The following is a 19369-nucleotide window of genomic DNA, read 5'->3' as shown; positions in this document are numbered from 1 at the left end:
GCTGCCCAGCACAGCCATAAAGACCTGGGGAAGCTCCAGGCCACAGCAGCCCATAGACTTCCCTCAAGAAGGTGCGCTCAGCTCAGCACCCCATAGGGGACAAGACCCCTCAGGGCAATGAGGGGACAAGGCAGCCCCCTCCAAGCCACAAGCCTTTATTGGTGGCCCAGACAGAGCAGGCAGAGCCAGGAGCCCAGCAGCCCAGGGTCTGACTGGATATGGGATATGGAGTGGGGAGTGAGGCAACACAGGGTGGGCAGGAGCACAAAGCAACGCTCCGTTTTCCCGTATCCCAACCCTGCACATTCCCCTTTCTCAACCAGCAGCAGCCACACTGGGTTAAGGTCCCTCTTCCCCTTTCTCCCCGGTACCCGTGAATGCTCCAGCATGCATGCAGGTCACACCAGAGAAAGTCCATGGGAAGGGGACGCTTTGGTCCCAGGGGCCAGTTACAGGTACCATGATGATGGGCAGACAGCTCACATGAAGGGCTGTCAAAACACGTCTACTGGCACATGCAGGTCATCCCAGGCTAGAAAAAGAGGCTGGAGAAGAGAGTGGTTGGATGTCCCATCTTCCAGCAGTGTACTCCTCACCAGGACACGCTTCATCTACCGGCAGTGTGCTCCTCACCAAGGAGACACTTGGAGCTGCACCAAGCTGCGCCAGCCAAGATGAAGAAGACCCCAAAGGATGCAGGATGTGCATTTCCCAACAGGACCAGGGCCAGCTGCACCTCACAACGTGGGAGACCAGCACCAGCACCCACGCAGGGGGTCACAGACTGGCACAGAGGTCCACCTAGGCCGAGTTGAGTCCTGTAGGATGGGGAGCAGCAACCCAAAGCATTGTTCTGGGAGCAAGCAGCTCCTGAGATTGCTTCTTCAGGGTTCCCAGGGACTGGAAAAGCCAAGACCAAGTTCCACCGTGAAGACTCACAGGGACAGGGCTTTCACACACAAAGCAGGGAGGAACCACAACAAGGTGGGAGCTGTGTCAGGGCAGGCAGCCCCTGCAAACCAGGACAATTTATTGGTTGTCTGATGCATCAGCACAGCTGAGAGGGCAGCACGGCTGGGCCAAACATAGGCAGAGGCCAGGCTCTGAATGGATATCGGGGTACAGAGCAGGGAAAGAGGGGTTGGGACGCAGAAAGCTGCTGCTGTCTCAGAGGACAGTTGCAAGTACCAGGGTGCGGGTGAGATGGCTTTGCCAGAGCACTGGAGGACTATCAGAACATGTCCTTGCTGGCACAGGTTTTCCCAGGCCTTGGGCTGCTCCTGTTCTGTGACACAGGATGCTGGAGCTTGATGAGGGAGCAATGTGAGGGGGAGCAATAACCCAGCACAAGCCATACGAGGTCCTGCTTCCAGTGGTGGAGGATCAAGCCTCAAGAAGCAGCTGTGGGAAGTGCCATCAGCTCTGAGCCTTGCACGTCTACCACATCTTGTCCTCATCCTCACTTTTCTCACTGCTTCCTGAGGACTCCAGGACAGGCAGGGACTGGGGCAAGAGCTCTCCAGCCTGGACACCTTTACCTGCAGAGACCAAGGGCGCTAAGGACAGAGGCTGCTGTGTGTCCTTGGCAGCGTGGGGAGCTCACACCACCACTCTCCATCCTCTCCCTGCCATGTGTGGGAACACAGGCAGAGCAATCCATCTCCTACCTGCATCTTCCTCTGGTGGAAGCATCTCCTTGATCATGCAGTAATGACTGAAGTTCTCATAGGGCCGGAGCTCTGGGAGGATGACACGGCAGAAGCAGCGTGAGGGATGCTGCAGGAGAAGGAGCAGGGCAGAGCCGTGCAGGAAGCAGCACTGCGGGCTGCAGGACACCCGGGGACACACACGGGCAGGGCAGCAGGGGTGGACAGAGGCACTGCATGCCCATGGCACGAGGGGCAGCTCCCAACCGCACTGGCACCATGAGGACACAGCCAGGAGCTGCTGGTGAGGCTCTCAGCAGAGGGCACAGACGCAGGACATGCTGCTCTGGCAGCTCGGCCACAGACATGTGGGCTGCTTGCAGCCACCCCAGGATGGCAACAGGCTCTCCTTCATAGACCTGCTCCCTTCCCAGCTCCAGCCCTACAGCATCTCTGGGACCCTACCTGTGTAATGATCCTCCACAGCTGTGCTGGGCAAAGCCTTCCTTTTCCTTTTCTTGGGGAGGCAAAGGGCACTCCTGACTTGGGGAGAGGCTGACATGGTCCAGGGCCCTGCTGAACCCCACGGCAGAGGCACGGAGGGCTCTGCACACCTTCCCTCTGGGTCTTTCGGGAGCTGGCAGGCATTGCCCACAGCACCCCAAGGGACAGCAGTGCTGGCAGCAACAGCTACAAGGGAGGGGGGCTCTTTGCAAACACGGCCCCTGCCCCAGCCCCAAGGAAGATGCTTACAAGCCCCAGTGGAGCCCTATAGCCAGGCTACGGTAGGACCAGCCAGCTTCATCCTCTGTGCTTGGAGAAGGGTGGGAGCAGCTGGAGGAACCCCGTCTCCATCCCCAGACACCCCACAGCACAGCATGGCCCGAGGCAGAGCGGCAGCTCCAAGGCTCCTGCCTTCTCACCTTCGGGACAGCACGAACCACAGGATCCCTGCAGACAGGGACACCAGCAACACCATCACCACCACTGCTACCACGACCACTGAGCCAGGCCACAGGCACAAAGGCATGACATGCAGCCAGGAGTGGGTGCCACAGCTGAGACCATGACCAGCAATGGCCCTGACTGTGTGCATGTGTGTGGACACGAGTGCCCAGGCCCTGATGTCCTGGCTGCTGCAGGGACAGGCAGCGAGGCACAGTCTTGCCCTGCCTTCCCATATGCTGGGCAGGGCAGAGGGATGCTCTGGAGCACAGGGACTTGCCCTGTCTCACATACACAACAGGAGGGTCTGGCATCCCGCTCCACCAGGCTGAGCACTGCAAGAGGACTCACAGAGCCAGGCTGAGCAGCACTACTGCTGTCTGAGCTCAAGCCCCCATGTACCCAAAGGCAGGGATGGGTGTCATCTCCTCTAGTGGAAGAGGGGCCAGCTCTGCTCTCTCATGCACACACAGGGGCTGAAGCGATGCAGCGGCTCCGGGGACCAGGCGATGCAACCCCCCGAGGCAGGACTCCGCCAGCCCCACAGCCACCGCCTTGATGGGGACACAGTGGGTGCACACACAGCTCAGGCTCAGTGCTTGCCCCTCTGGAGGCCCCTCAGCCAGAGCCAGGGCAGAAAAGCCATTACCCAAGACGTGGGTTGAAACTCCAGCAGCGAGGCAGCCCCAGCACCAGCCGTGCGAGACCCCACTCTGACACCGTGGATTTGCTTGCAGGAGACCGATGAGTTGGTGTGTGCCGAGCGACAGACCGGTCCAGCAGCACCCGCATGGATTCAAGGACGCTGCCATCGTGTGCTCTCCTGGCCGTGATGCTCAGCTAGAGGAAGAACAAGGAGCTGGTGCGGAGCAGCACCGACCTCCTGCTCCTGCCTGGTACCTGGTACCCGATGATCTCCCCTTTGCAGGAGGGCAGCGGCTCCCAGCTGAGGGACCCCGTGCTGGGATCCAGCCACAGCTGCTCTGGCTTGTCCGGCACTGGAAGCACAGGAGGGGCTGATGAGAGGCCCAGAGCAGGGACAGGCAGCCCTGCACAGCCCCTTCCCCAGAGCCCCACAGCATCCAAGCAGCCCCGACCCCAGCACAGCACCACAGGCAGTGGGTGACAACACTGCAGGTGAAGGGGACATTTACATTTCCTGTAAACATACCCATTTCCTTTCTCCTTAAGAGCCATGTGAACAGGATGGTGCTGGGCGGCAGGGAGATGGTGACACTGTATTCAGTGAAGGGCTGCAGAGCGGGACAGGAGAATGTCCCCTCCTGGCCATGGAGCATCTCCTCTCCCGGCACCTCCTCAGCCTCACACGGAGGGGAGGAAGGCCCTGCCAGCCGGCACGTGGCCCGCATGCGCGAGCACGCCTCAGGCGCCCGGCAGGTCCAGTTCACTTGGATGCTGGTGCTGGAAACCTCCAGGGTCCCGGGGTCAACCTGGAGCACCTCTGTGGAGGAGACATTGTGAGAAGGTCGCTGCCTTCCCTTCCCCTCCAAGCCCTGCAGCCAAACTTCATCGTCCCCATCATTCCCTCCGCATAGACCCAGCAGAGAGGTTCCTCTTCCCTGACAGCAAAGTGAGAGATGGAACTCCAGGACACCATACAGGACAGGCAGAATGGGGCAGCCAGGAGAGCTCCTGATGCCTCCCTTACCAATGCACTCCACTTTGGACCAAATGTGCTTCCATTGGCCTCTGCTGTCCTTTCCAAGCCAAACTTCTCTGTATTCAGATTTCTCATTGCTGTTGGACTGGAATTCCCTCCAACATCTGGCATGGGTGAAGGATGGCTGCAAACCCTCAGGACAACTCAGCACCATTTCTTCGTTCTTCTTGTAATTGTCCTGATCTGGTGCCAACTGGGGCCTTTGGCACGTTTCTGGTGGAGGTGACAGTGGGTGTTAGTTGGAGTGGGAGGTGCCGAGGTGAGCCAGGACATGTTAGCAGGCACAGTGTCCCTTGGGTTCACATGGGCACAGAAAGCTTTAGCCCTGCTCCATGAATACCCATCCCCTAATTCATGATGCATGAATTCATGCCTCATTCATGTCTGCAGCCTCCCGGGAACAACTGGCAAACAGGCCGGCTGCAGACCATGACCCATTCGCGATCCTCCAGCCCAGTCCCATTCTTCCCATATTACTTTCACTGCACCCATAGCTCCTGCCCCCAGGGCATCCCAGAGTGAGCAGACACCCCAGCTCGCACAGCCCTCAGGGTTGTGCAGGCAGTGAGGATGCAGATCAGATTTGCAGGAGGAGGAGCAGCAAAATCCTCTCAGGGAAGAAGAGAAAGTACTTCTTACCTATTTTCTTGGGCAGTAGTTTGACGATGTGATTATTTTCTTCCAGGCCCTGTGCTGCCAGCAGAGGTACAAGGACCAAGAGAATCCTCAGAGCCAGCAACTGTAGGGCCATGCTAGCGTGAAGCCCCCAGGGAGGACTGAAATCTCAGCCCAAATCACTGCCTCTGAGCCCATAGAAATGAAACCGGCACATGGGGAAATCTCATGAGATATGGATGGATTCATGGTGGGAACCTCCCAGCAGTGTCAATGCTGCTGCCTTTAGAGGCCTTTTTTCACCCAGGCTGTGGTACTCAACCGAAGAACCCCTGCCACCAAGATCCCAGAGTTTCCACCCAAATCCCTCCAGTTACCAGAGTGCATTCAAAAAGCACTGCTGCTGTTTCTGTGACAATATCCATGTTTTTCCCAGTGTGGGTTTTAGTGCTGTGAGGACACACTGCATTTCTCTTCAGTGATCACCTCAGGACCTCAGAGAAAGCACTTGAAGAAGTGGCAAGAAGCAGGGGTAGGAATGGGGATGTGAACATCTCTTACACCAGGGGCTGGGAGATCAGAGGCAGGGGCTGCAAAGGAGCAAAGACCACGCTTGTTCCTCAGCTTGGCCTCAGCACGTTCACAGCACACACTCCTGCCCAGGATGAATAGAGGGGAGCAGCACGAGCCTTTATTGGTGGCCCAGACAGAGCAGGCAGAGTCACGTTCCACAAGCTCTGAGTCCTAGGGGGTGAAGAACCCTTTCTAGAGGGGTGATGGTCCCCGACAACCAGCCTTCAAACCTCCACATCTGCTTTGACAGCACTGACCACAAAGCTCACACCCTACTCCATGTACCCAGCCTTTTCACCCAAAATGAGCCTACCCAGTGGACGTATCACCTAGATTTGCTCACCCAGTTCAAGCTAAGTCCATGAAGAGGTATCAGGGTAGGAGGTGGCCTCTCCTAAATTGAGATGAAACACTTCTCTTCAGCTGCACGTTTGTCTACAACTGCCCACTTCCTGCTAGCTAGCACGCATGGGCTTCTTCCTACGCTGGACGAGGAGCATCACCACACTTCCCCTGTCTGGTAGCAGGTTCTCACACCATCACCTCAACCCTGCACTCTGGCCCTCCACTGCCAAGGACAGTGGCCACCACCCCGATCCTTTGAGACCCCACGTGCTGTCCAGATAGGAAACTCCTTCCCCTGCAGCTGGGTCTCACAGCGCCCTCAGGTCACACACGGCACCGTGATAGCCAAAAGCTTGACACTCCTGAATCCCTTGGCTCAGTCCCAGCCTAGGCAGGCATCCCCAGCATGCACCTTCTCCCCTCCCATCACTAAACCCCCCTGAAGGAGGCTATACACCCTCACAAGGTGAGATCCAGGATTCTTCCCACCCCATCAGAGTACCAAGTATTTGACCAGGGACATCCTCTGCTATGGGAAAATGAACCATTCTTCAAAGAGTACGTTCCACCAGTGGGGAGAATGTTTTTTCCCTATCAATAGTTGTCAGGACACAGGTCTGGCTGTCGCCAATGTGCTCTATAACCTGAACGGCTATGCAGAAACACCCTTACAGAAGGAGGATGGAGGATGGAGGAAGAGGACAGCCTGGCTCAGTCAGGAGGCTGACGATGACCTGCAATACAAGAGGACACAGGGACAAGGAGGTTGCATTCCCAAAGGAGTAAAAATCAACAGGAGCTGGTAAGGAAACAGCTGTGGCACAGTAAGTGAGAGTAATGGGAGCACGAGGCTGTCTCATGCAAAGCTCAGTGGGAAGGTGAGCAAAACTGGGCCATAGGCACTGTCAGCAACTAATGCGAGCCTTTGTTGCCTAGTGCTGGTCTAGAAAATGCATGTAGGTCATTCAGATGTCCATGGCTATCCCTGAACAGCAAGGACGCAGGACACAAAGAGAAAGGGGGAAAAAAGCACACATCTATGGCCAGCATGATTCTTTGATGACACTTGAAGAGCATAGACTGCAGCAAAAGCCTTGCTGGGGCATGGTGGTGCAGGAGGAGGCAAGCTCTGCTCCTGCCTGCAGATCTACTGGGCTACCCATAATCCAGACTCCAACAGCCTCCTTCGGTGCTGCAGATGCCAGCTCACAGTAGAGGATAACAGCCAGAACCTCTGTTTTGTGCTTCTGCAGACACAGATCCAATAAATCTCCCCTCGTCAATGTCTCTACCAAGGCCACCACAGCCTCCTCCAGCTCAGGGATGGGCTGTGGGGAATGGGAAAAAGGGGCAGGAGCTGCCACTGAGCTGGGTGGAACAGGCTCCATCCTGCCCTGGGTAGCAGAGGGCTGCCCATTGCTGGAAGCACAGCATCCCTCCAGCCACCAGCGATGGGTAATTGACTCATGGCATATCAGATGATTTGGCAGGCCACTTCTGCTCTCATTTCTCACCTCAGCCCCTCCAGCCCTTTGTGCAAAGAGCGGCCGCTCCTGCTGTGCCCCTCAGGGACCTCAGCGGGTACCAGCAACCTCGGGACACAGCACACAGTCTCTGTAGGAAAGCCCACATAGTCCATAGGAGCAGCCCAGCAGAGACCCAGGAGGTAACGCTAGCACTCCTGGTATAGACAAAGAACAGAACACCGTTAAGCAACAATTGCACCAAACTACAGCCGTCCCAACTCCAGGGACTACAGGATAGAGCAGGCCTCCCCGCTTACACAGGGATTCATCTCACAGCCCCCCACATCTTTGCTGAATACCACCACCATGTTCCCCTGCAATAAGGATGCTGCCTTTTGCTCTAATTGCCAAGGCTTCTTCATCTGTCCTCTGTGCAACAAGAGCCATCCACCTCCTGCTCCCAGGGACACTACCCACTGGAGGGACACTGCAACTCCTAGCACGCCAAGGTTTGCTGACCTCCATCCACCACAACCTGACAGATGCCCAAGTGTCTCAGGAGTGAAGCAGACACCAGCTTCAGATCCTCCCCAACACAGCTGCTATGGGCTGAATGGGGTGAAGTCATATAGCAAATATGCAGGTAGCAGAGCAGCAAAACCTTTTCTATAAAGAGAGAGGTGCAAGCTGCTCTTTACCTGCTTCTGTGGCTTCCCCCTGGTTCTTGGAACCAAGGTCCTTCTGCCCCTATGCCAGCAGCAGAGGGGCAAGGACCAAGTGAAAGGCCAGAAACAGCCCTCGCAGGGCAAAACTCCTGGGGCAGGACTTGGTCTGAGCCATTCGGTAAAGGTATCTATGTAACCCAGCACAGGAGAGGTGCAGACCCATACAGCTGGGAGTTTCATGGCAGATCCTTTCGCAGGAACCACCGTCCTCAGCACTGCAAGACAGTGCTTTATGTATCTATCTGCATTACCCCAGTAGAGCAGCAATACTAATGGGGTTCTGAAGTCTCAATCTCTCCTAAGGTCCATTTAGAAGCATCAGTACATCCAGTCCAGCTGTCTCACATACAGCTGTTGTGAGATTATGGGGTAAAGTCTTCTAGCAAGCTTGCAGCAAGAGGAGCAGCAGCTCTGTGTTATGCCCCCCATGTTTCTTTGGGCTTTCCTGGGCTTTAGGAACCAGGCTTTTCTTATCCCTGTGCAGCCAGGAAAGGTGCAAGCACCCAGAAGAATGGCCACAGCCAGCACTCACTGGGTAATGTATCATAAAATCCCAGTGTTAGATGTAGAAATTCTCACTGCCTCTCTTTGACATATGAAAAACAGTGAAAGAAAACAGCCAAGCTTCAAAAATGTACATTTTTGTACATTTTTGTGGTGCAAGAGGCTTCCTAGCACAGCAAATGTATTTCTTCTCTTTCCCCCTCTGCTAAAATGCACTGGAGCCTAGCAATCTGCGTTTGGCCTCCTCAGAAATCTATCATTTTTTGAGATTTGTTGTCTTGGTGCATAGCATGCACTAGAAAAATGATGCAGAAATACTGAAAGCCAGCGCACTCAGCCATACGCCTCGCTTTTACAGTCTAACATTAGGGCTGATAGTTAAATGATGCCTTACTTCACTGGGAACCACAAAGCAGAGTTCAAATGAGAGAAGGTTTCCAGGGGACTGTCAAGTCACACAGCAACTCATGAATCCAACTCAGCATGTCACGATCAACAGGAGATGATGAGCTCCGGTTCTGTGAGACCTCTTGCTGTGCTTCCAAGAACACAGCATGTGTGGGTTGTGCATACGCTGCCACTTTGACACACCACCTTAGCCCTTGCAGCAGGACTAAGTCTCATAGAGCAATCTCAACAATCTTAGATGCTTTCTAACACAGATTTCCTGTTATAGCATACAATGTATGTGGACATTTTTGCACATAATAAAGCCAGACAAGCCACATACCTTCCTCTCAACGGGGCTGAGGGCCCAAGGCAGTTCATTTGATCATTGTAAACATGATTGATAGGCTGTTTCCTGAAGGTCCAGTTCAGTCCTCAATGAACTAACAGGGCTCAGACCTTCAGACTGAAGAGAGAATACCCAAATCACCTGCAATTTATAGTCAGTTTTACTTCTGATTCATAGGGAAGAACATTAAGCACTCAAAACCATCCACAAAAACACAAGGAAAGGAGAAGTAGCTGTGGCTTTTGAGGACCAGGATTTGTTGTTAACATATCCACGATGTTCCCCTATGCCCAAGTCTATTCCTGTGTCAGACTTCGCAAGTAATAAATACATATTTGGTCTTTATCCCCTGTCCTATCCCATTCCTGTCCTTAAAGGGAGCCTGCTGTGAGGGGTACCTATAGATCATCAGACACAGCCATGGGGATGGGGTGGGCTGAGGCCAGGCTGGGATGCCATCCCGAAGGTGGTGGGTCAGGATCAGGCCTGGGAAGGGTAACCCCCAGGCAGGGGTCTGCTTCTGCACAGCACCAGAAAAGGACCCCTTGTGATCTGGGGTCCCCACATGCTGTTGCTTCCTCTCCAGGACACAGCATCTGCCTCAGCCAGGGCTGCAGCCCATGTTGCCAGAGCCCAGGGGCTCTTCTGGCAGGGAGAGCTGGAAAACACATGCAGGATCCCAGCTATATCCCAGCCTTAAGCCCTGCTGTGGGGTCTTCCTCACCCCTCCAGCAACCTTCCCAACCCCACCAGCTCTGAACCTTCTTCCATGCAGGGATCTTGCAGAGCGATCAGGGGGACAAAGGCCAGTGCACCATGCCACCCTGAACTTAGGAACCCTACAGCCCCTTCCTCAAGGGGACAATGAAACCCAGACATCCTGGTCCCCTACAGCATGTCCCCCCCTAGAGCTGGCAGGACAACGCCACACCTATGGAGGCAGAACGAGGGTCCCAACAGTGACAGCTTCACCGTGATGGGTTATCACAGTCTACCTAAGAAACAAAACATCTGGGAGGTCTGCAGGGACCCATGCTGGCCTGGGAGAGGGGTGGCACTGGTGTCAGTTGGGGGCCCAGTTGCTGTCACCCAGATGGTGGCCCTGGCCGGGGCAGGGACTCCCTCTTGTGGCACTGGCCACCCAAAGCTGCCATCTCTTCTCCCAAGGCAGTTTCTGGAGCCACCAGGTCTGCGCATGGTCTGGTCTGCTCCAGGACAAGGGGTTTATAGTGGAGGCGTCATGCGGGTGCAGGGGTCCCAGGAGGGCACTCCTGGGTGCTGGGCAGAGCTGCGGCAGGCCCTGGGGGATGGATAACCATAGAATCATAGAATTGCAGAATGATTTGGGTTGGAAAGGACATTAAGATCATCCAGTTCCAACTCCCTGCCCTGGGCAGGGATGCCTCACACTAGACCATGTCACCCAAGGCTCTGTCCAACCTGGCCTTGAACACTGCCAGGGATGGAGCATTCACAACTTCTTTGGGCAACCCGTTCCAGTGCCTCACCACTCCCACAGTGAAGAACTTCTTCCTTATATCTAACGTGAACTTCCCCTGTTTAAGTTTAAACCCGTTACCCCTTGACCTATCACTACAGTCCCTAATGAAGAGTCCCTCTCCAGCATCCTTGTAGCCCCCTTCAGATACTGGAAGGCTGCTCTGAGGCCTCCACGCAGCTTCTCTTCTGCAGGCTGAACAGCCCCAACTTTCTCAGCCTGTCTTCATATGGGAGGTGCTCCAGCTCTCTTATCATCCTTGTGGCCCTCCTCTAGACTTGCTCCAGCAGCTCCATGTCCTTCTTACATTGAGGAGACCAGAACTGCACACAGTGCTGCAAGTGAGGTCCCACGAGACCTTCCCCTCTGCTCTGCCTGCTACAGCAACCTCTTTCCAAGGGAGCGAGCAGGACCTGCTGCCTGCTCTCCACAGTGAGCATCTCCCCACCTTTCTGGCTCCATCTGTGCATACCCTCCGTGTACCCCTCTCCACAGAAGCATGGACCCAAGCCAAGCAAGACTCTCTGCCCTGGCACTGCCGTCGTGACACACATCCCTCTGCAGTGGCAGCCAGCCCATGGCCCCCCACCCATCCTGCCCAGGTCCTGCAGCACACATCTACCCCAAATACACCCTGCTCCCCTTCGCTGTCAGAGCACAGCCCTCTCCCACCCAGCCATGCACATGCTGACCGCCCATAAAGATATTGTTAGCACACAGAATTGGACGTGAGCTGTTTGCAGCTGGGAGCAGGGTGGGGTAAGGCTGGGGAGGCGTAGGATGATGCATTTTGGTTTGAGGAAGATGTGGTCAGCAATGGGCTTTCCAGCTCCACACTTCCACGTGTGGTCCAGACGTTCCTGCTCCCATCCCCAGGGCCATCTTCAGCACATCCCGCCCTGGTTCTTGGACAGGGAGCCTGGCTAAGCCCAGGAGGTGGGAATTAACTAGTTTGCCCCCAAGCCCTGCTGCTTGCAGGTGCTGTTTCTCTCTGCACCAAGATCAGTACTTCGGACCTGCTCTTTCTGTACCCGTGTTTCATACCCACATCCTTCCATTTGCCCTCTGGCATATCTTGCCTGTGATCCCTCTCACTCCCCAAATGGAGCAGCTCTTTATCTCCTAGACAAGCCCTCCACCCTCCACCTCCTTCATCACACAAGCCTTTCCACACTGCTCCCATTCAAATGTTCCACCCAAGCCCATGTGCTGGCCTCACTCATCACAGCTCTCTTTCATAGGCCACTGATGGTGTGCATGTGGTGGAGTCATGAGCCTCTCCTTCCATACAGAGTCTTAAATAAAGGGGTTGGCATTTCCCCTTTTCGGTTCTCAGCCCGTACAGCTTCCTGAGGAAAGCAAATCCTGAGGAACCGCCTATGCCACCCAGGGTAGCTGGGAACAGAGAAGTGCCCAAAATATCCTGAGCACGGAAGGAACGAGATGAATAGGGAAGAAAAAGCCAAGCAGCTGCTTCCCTGGTGAAATGGAGCCAGTGGCTGCTGAAGGAGGGGAAGGTGGCACATCTGGTGGTGGTAGCTGGTCTTCTGGGGGCTGCACAGCCCCGTTGTCCTGCATGGTGCTGCACCCATGATGCCTTGGAGGAGGCATCACAGATACCAGGGGGGATCCAAGCTGGCACAGCTCCCGCATGATGCATCCCAGGATGCCTGGCCACCATGAGAGCACAAGCCAAGGTCTGTTCTGGGCCCCTCTCACTCCTTTCCTCAGTGTGTGGCCCTGCAGAACCTGCTTCTGATCAAAGCTGGGTCTGAGCAATGCAGGAGAAGGAGGGAGGAGGGCACTGTGCCCTGGTAAGTCAGTGTGAGTGGTGGGTATGGCACAGTGCCCAGAGAGCAGCTGCCCTTTGTTGTATAAATACGTGCATAAACTCACGTGCGTCTCCAGCCCAGGATCAAGCCAAGATCCTGAGCAGATCTACAGCAGTGCCACAGCTGACCTGGGGACATAAAGAAGGTCCTATATCATGCAACAGCTTCCCGTGGAGAACCCCCACTTAGCCTGGCCTGTTCCCTCAGGCCAGCAGAAATCCCATGGAGCCCAGGGCTCTGAGACAAGCAGGCTGGGGAGGCAGGTACCAGAAGGGAGGCAGTGAGGAAGAAGGGTGGATGCTGCTTCACCCTTCCATGCAGGAAGTCAAATCTCTGGCTGGCATTGTGAGGAGGAGATCAGCATCCCTCTGGGGAGCTTGGCAAGACAACGCCTGCGATGGCCCTACTTCATGAGAGTCCAGGCTTCAGGGCATCCACACGGATGCTCCTGAATGTCCCATAAGAAAGGCATCGCCATGCATCATGGTGTGACTTACATCCCAGGTGCTGGACCGGTGGTGACATGCTTGGCTCACCCACAGCCTGCAGCACCGGGTGTAATTACCCCAGGACACCAGTTTGTCCAGTGCTGGTGCAATCAGAGCAAGAGCTCTTCAGGGTGGGGTGACCAGCCACCCATGACACAGGTGGACAGAAATTAGGCCACGATAATCAAAGGTATTAATTGTGCTGTGGTGACATGCAGGTGCTGCCTGGGAACAGGGCTCTAGCGTGCAGGGCACAGCAGGATCAAAGCCTTGTCCCATTCATCTCAGCTCTGCATTTTGCTGGTGCCAGCACAGATCCCAGGTCAGGGCACCACTGCCAACACTTGTCCTAGCTCAGGTATGATTTGCTTCAACTGCTGCTGGCTTGGGACAATCAGCCTCACATGTTTGCACCAACATAGCTGAATAGGACCCACACTCCATCCTTGTTTTCATAGGATCACAGTTGTTATTTCAGGGTCCTTAGCAGAATGATGACGGCACTAATTTGTAGTTTCATAGAATCGGAGAATCATGGAATGGTTTGTGTTGGAGGGGACCTTAAAGCTCATCCAGTTCCAACCCCCTGCCACGGGCAGGGACACCTTCCACTAGAGCAGGTTGCTCCAAGCCCCTGTGTCCAACCTGACCTTGAACACTGCCAGGGATGGGGCAGCCACAGCTTCTCTGGGCACCCTGTGCCAGCGCCTCAGCACCCTCACAGGGAAGAACTTCTTCCTAATGTCTAATCTAGGTTTCTGTGTATGGACAGCCCCGCTCCCTCACTCTGCTGTGTTGTACAGATGTCCCCATGTAGAACAATACACACCTCCTTGCCTTTGTGTTTGTGAAAGAGCCCAGCACATCTTGTCTGTGCCAGACCTGTCCACGTATGCTGGGGTGCAGGGAGGTTTTTCAGCCCTGTGGAGCATGGTGACTCATGGGAGAGGACTGTAGATGTGAAAGGCTGGCAGTGTTGCTCACAGAGCGTGCTAAACCTAATGAGATTTTCAACAGGCGGGAGAAGCAATAAAGAGCTGTGATTGAATCGGCTGCAAGTAGCAGCCTGACAGCAGCTTCCACACTGAACACAGCACAGATGCCTGTTCTCCCCACACCGGGCCATGCTCCACACAGGGTATGGACAGGGCATGGGGACAAGGAAAAGGGCTGGGAAGTGCCCGCAGCCACAGGGAGCTCCCAGTCCTGCTGGTGCACAAAGAACTGGCCATAGAATCATGGAACGGTAGCTGCAGGAATGCAGGCACACAGCTCAGCTATCCTCTCTGCCTGGAGGTGGCTGTGTCCATATTTCCTCCTGGGAATGGCCCTGGCTCATGGCCTCCCTTGAAGCTGACCTATTTAGACAGGCCAAAACTGTGTCAGGGAACCAGACGAGTGGAGTGGATGATTAAAGGACTATGCTGAGGCCAAAGAGTTACTCACACAGGTGTGGCCTGAGTGACCACTGGCTCAAAAGGTCTCTTCCAACCGAAAAAAAGTAGCACCTACCTCTTGCTCAGACATCTAGAAGAATAAGCAGGGCTCCACCATCTCTACTTGGGGACAGGGGAGCAGAAGGGACAGGGGTCTTTCACCCATGCTGCTGTGGTGGGATGCACCCTTCCCAAACAGAAGCTCAGAGCTCACAGGGGAATGCTTCTGCAGCCCCTAGAATGTTTTCCTTTTGTCAGCTCTGGGATGGGTAAGGAAGTCAGGGCAAGGCTGAGGATGTTGGTTTGTTAACGCAGGGTCTCTGGGGTTGGACTGTGCATGTGGGTTTGTTCTTGTGAGTGTCTGGCAGGCACTGTGCTGAGCTATGCATGCCCTCACTGGCCTTTCCCTCCACATTGCTGTGCTGTTCCTCCCTGCAGCAACATCAAGCCTTGCAGATCAAAGGGCAGTGATGAACCACAGGTGAGGAGCCAAGACCCACTTCCCCGAGGCCAAGACCCACTGAGCACTTTCAGCCCTGCTCTCCTGCAGCTGATGCTGTGGGTCACAGGGCTGCTCCCACCAGCTCAGCTGATGCTGGTCCTGGACTGCTCTGATGTGGTCCCAGTCAGCCCACACTGCAGCCAGACCAGGTTCTTGGCATCTCTGCTCCTGGCTTACATCTGGCAGAACCACAAGCCCTTCAGGATGCTGTGCTGTGGCTAGGGAGTGTTACTAATAGCTTGGCAAGATGCAGGAGATGGAGCAAGGCTGGCACAGCCTCCTGGGGTGAGTGTGGAGCTGCTGAGAGCCCCATTTCCCAGGGCCAGGTCAAGAGAACAAGGAGCAGTCCTGTTACCTGATGGCACCCTTGGATGATGGAAGAATAGCAGGTATAGAGAGATAGGCTGTTCAGGCTGGATCAGGAGCAGGGTCAGAGATGCTGGAGGCATTGTCCCTATCTGTTTGATGTGAGGTGACCAGCTCCTGGTGACCAGTGAAGCTCTCTGCACTACAAGGATGTAGTTGTGCTCACCTGGATGCATGTCACGTCACTGTGGGTCGCAAGTGATGCAGGCACGACCACAGCTGCCCGCCCCTCCTTTCCAGAGGTGGTTGGTTTTGTTTTATCAGTGTTTGCAATGTTTTCACATTCACACCCCACAGGGCTCCCAGCAGGTACACACTCAGCTGGATTCAGGCATCGGCTGCTCAGTCCCCTGACATCCTGGCAGAAGCACTGGGGCTTGAGGACAGCAGAGCAGGGAGCTGAAATCACTGCCCACCACTAAGAGATAGGGATGGGATGCAGATGCTGCTTCTGCAGATGTGATGATACCAGCACCCAGGCATGAGAAGCATCAACAGGAGATAACAGGAGGCAGTGAGCAAATGCTGCTAGGTGCTGTGCTGACTCTGCTCGTAGAAAATCCATGACACAACAAATACTTGCAGCTCTCTTGCTGCAGATAAGCCCTGCATTGGCCTTGCAGCTGGAGTGACAGGTAGGGAACGGGGGCAATGTGTCTGCATGGTGAGGACCTTACCAGTTTACCAGTCCCTGCTGGCAGCTGGACATTAGCTGCTGCAGTTTGCAGCCATGGTGCAGGCATTCACCAGGCTCAACAACACACAGCACAGCGTGATGGGAAATGTAGTCCTGCTGCATCACCTGCACTGTGTGCTGTTGGGCATAACCAGGCTGCACATGAATCACTGGGGTTGGGACATTCTCACATGTACTCTGGGCTCCTCACGCCGACTATGTCTCCTTAGCAGGTTACAGCAGACACTGCTGTGCCCCCCTCTCCTGTTTCCTATGGGGCAGGAGAGGAAATGTCTGTCTCATGAACGTGCAGGGCACAGGCAAGTGTAGAGATTTGCTGAGTGATGTGTGGGAGAGGAGCAGAGGTTGTCAGGGGAAAGGGTGAGGAGGATGCTTGGGACCAAGAGGCTGTACCCACATTCTGGGAGAAAGCACCAAAAGGAGTCATCTGAGTCAGTTGATGCTCCTTGTCCTGCTCACCTCTAGGTCTGCACAACCCCTCCAGCATGGAAAACCCTCCTGTTATGAAGCCTTGTGCCTGCTCTGACACAGGTTCACACACACTCCGCACAGCCATCCCCGGACACCCCCCTACTCCCCCCCCAACAGCAGCTATTGATTTTCCTGTGTGTTTGCAGAGAAGAAGCCTCAGGTATGGCTGGTGTCATGGTTTAAACCCAGCCAGCATCTCAGAACAACACAGCCACCCACTACTCACCTTTCCTCCCCTTGGCAGAATGGGGAGGAGAATCAAAAGAATGTAAACCCATTGGTTGAGATAAGAACAGTTTAATAACTAAAGTACAGTATAATACTACTGATAATAATAACACTACTAATAATAAGGCAAAAAACAAGGAGATATAAAACTAACATGGAAAAGGGAAAAACAACAAAACAAAAAACCAAAGTAAGTGCTACTGAGCAACAAAAAAAACATCAGTGTGTTACCAGCATTATTCCCAGACTAAAGGCAAAACACTGCACCAGCTACTAGGAAGAAAAATAACTCCATCCCCAGTGAAACCAGGGCAGATGGGCTCTCACGCATTGGGAGAGCGAGAGCAGAAGAATGCTGCAGGTCTGGCTCTGAGGCTCTGAGCAGGGCAAGCCTTTGGTCAGGGTGGGTTTTTGTTGGCTGATGCCAGACAGAGCTGTGCTGGAATAGAGCTGGGAGTGCAGCAAGGACCAGTCTTTCTGTGTGGAAGCTCCCCTGCTTCCCTCACCGCCCTGCACCCAGACCCCAGGTCACCCCCATCCCCTGCACCTCTCCAGCACCAGCCACCATGGGCTGTTTGAAGGCGCTCACCCATGCTCTGCCTGTGTGATGCACCATCACCAGCAGGCAGGGAGAAGATGTTTAAGCCCTGAGCCTTTTCCCTAAGAGAGGGGGATGGTGCAGAGTCCAGAAGTAGAAGGGATAAGAGAACAAAGCCTCCTTCCTCTCCCACCTGCAGCTCCACAGAGCCACTGAGACCTTCCTGCTTTTCCTCACTGGAGCTTGAGAAGTTTAATTTAGGGTTTGCTGCAGGCTCAGCTCTGCCTGGCTTCGCTCCAGCTGCTCAAAGTGTACCTGCCTGCACCACAGGAGGGATTGGGGCACGGAGACCTTTAGCCATGTCTCAAATTGAACACTGCTGTGCCAGGCAAGAACACAGTGTGGTGGAAATAGCACAGTAGAATTACAGGCACTCAAGAGAGAAGGGACAGTACATCCTGCCATGGCAATTTCCATAGACAAGGCCATCTCCAGGGCTTTAATTTATCTGTTACAACTTAATTGGATTTAAACCCAGTCACTTGTAAGCAGCAGGAGCCCTGAAAAGGCACTGGTCCTGAGCTTCTCTCTCCAAGATACCTCACGAGGACTCCCCATATCTGCTGTGGTGCCTTGATCCTCAGTGCTGCTGCTGCTCACATGCACTCAAAGGAAAGGGAGAGGCAATGTCCACCCTCCTGCTGGCCCACCTGAGCTGGTTTTGCTCCTCTGTGCAGCTCCCTACACCACTGAGGAGCTGTGCTCTGGTCACAGCAGGATGCTCAGATTTTAGGTACCCAGGCATTTAAGCACCCACTGGCTGTCGCAGTGGAAGGGGAGAGCCTGCTCCCTCCCATCCCCACATGCAGATGCTGGTCTCCCTGTGCCCATCACAGGAGGCCCATGAAGCTGCTCCTGTCGTTCTGTTTTGCCAGTGGAACAGACACATGAGGCCCATAAAGCCCAAGCTTTGTGCAGCGTGGTTCCCCACAGCTACAGCAGCCTCCCTGGCACACTCCTGGCAGGCAGAGGCACCAGGCTGGAGCAGTACTGGTGAGGAAAGGGATAGCTCAGACCTCATGAGATAGGGACTGGCAGAGCCCTGTCCCCAGGCTCTGCCTCCCTACATGTAGGAAACTTGCTCTGCGCAGACCCACTCCCTGCTGTGGACAGAAGAGCAGAATACCACGTATTTTTGGGGGTTGGGAAGAGGCAGGGGGCCATAAAGAAGTCAGAGTCTCTAGTCCACAGGGTTATTCTCCCTCCTGGGACAAGGAAGAAAAGCCAGGGCTCATGATCCGTGGTGTTTATCCATGGTGGCACCTGGAGCTGAGCACTGGCCAAAAACATGCCACACCACGAGACACTCCATGTGGCTGCTTTTCCCAGGAGTGAAAAGGCTGCTGGGCTTGCGGAGCCAGCAGAACCACACAGGGAAACCATCCCTGGCAGTGTTCAAGGCCAGGTTGGACACAGGGGCTTGGAGCAACCTGCTCTAGTGGAAGGTGTTCCTGCCCGTGGCAGGGGGTTGGAACTGCATGAGCTTTAAGGTCCCCTCCAACCCAAACCAGTCTGTGATTCTATGAAAGTGCTGAAACAAAGCAGTCATGGGGTGGCTGTGGCAGCAGGGCAGCACAGTAGGGTTGTGGCTGCGCTCTGGAGACGGCTGAGACAGGGCTGGGCCAGCACAGGCAGGTGGATGCCAAAAAGAGCAGCAGAGCAATGTGTGGGACAGAGCAAGGGCAGATCCTGCTGCAGGGAGCCCCTGGGCAGGAAGGGCAGGGCAGATCAGCCGCGGAGCCAGGAAAAGGCTTGTGGGGGAGCAGAAAGCAGAAGGGAAATGGGAAGAAGTGCAAGAGCTGAGGAAAGGGAGAAACATGAAGGGGTGCAACTGGGCATGGTCACTGAGAGGCTGCCTTCCCTGCTCCTCCAGAGGACAGACCCCATCCACATTAGGGTGGGTGCACAGGGGGAATCTGGGCCCCACATCCACAGCATCCCTCCATCCTAGTGATGGCTGTGAGGACACATCCCCGCCAGTACCAAAGGGACGCATTCTGGCAGAGGCACCTTGTGT

General features: G+C 54.9%; 1 protein-coding gene across 1 annotated transcript; it reads right to left on the bottom strand.

Moving 5' to 3' along the window:
* Nucleotides 1-1437: 1437 nt before the first annotated feature.
* On the bottom strand, nucleotides 1438-5058 carry LOC115601055. Its single transcript, XM_030470573.1, has 8 exons — nucleotides 4912-5058; nucleotides 4261-4485; nucleotides 3763-4053; nucleotides 3492-3589; nucleotides 3241-3431; nucleotides 2570-2597; nucleotides 1668-1776; nucleotides 1438-1538 (listed from the first exon to the last, which is right to left on the bottom strand). The coding sequence occupies exons 1-8, from the start codon at nucleotides 5021-5023 to the stop codon at nucleotides 1438-1440; spliced, it is 1155 nt and encodes a 384-aa protein (XP_030326433.1). The 5' UTR covers nucleotides 5024-5058.
* Between the last annotated feature and the right edge of the window lie 14311 nt (nucleotides 5059-19369).

The sequence above is a fragment of the Strigops habroptila genome, chromosome Z (genome assembly GCF_004027225.2).
Source record: "Strigops habroptila isolate Jane chromosome Z, bStrHab1.2.pri, whole genome shotgun sequence".
NCBI lineage: Eukaryota > Metazoa > Chordata > Aves > Psittaciformes > Psittacidae > Strigops > Strigops habroptila.
This window is presented reverse-complemented; position numbering and strand designations above follow the sequence as displayed.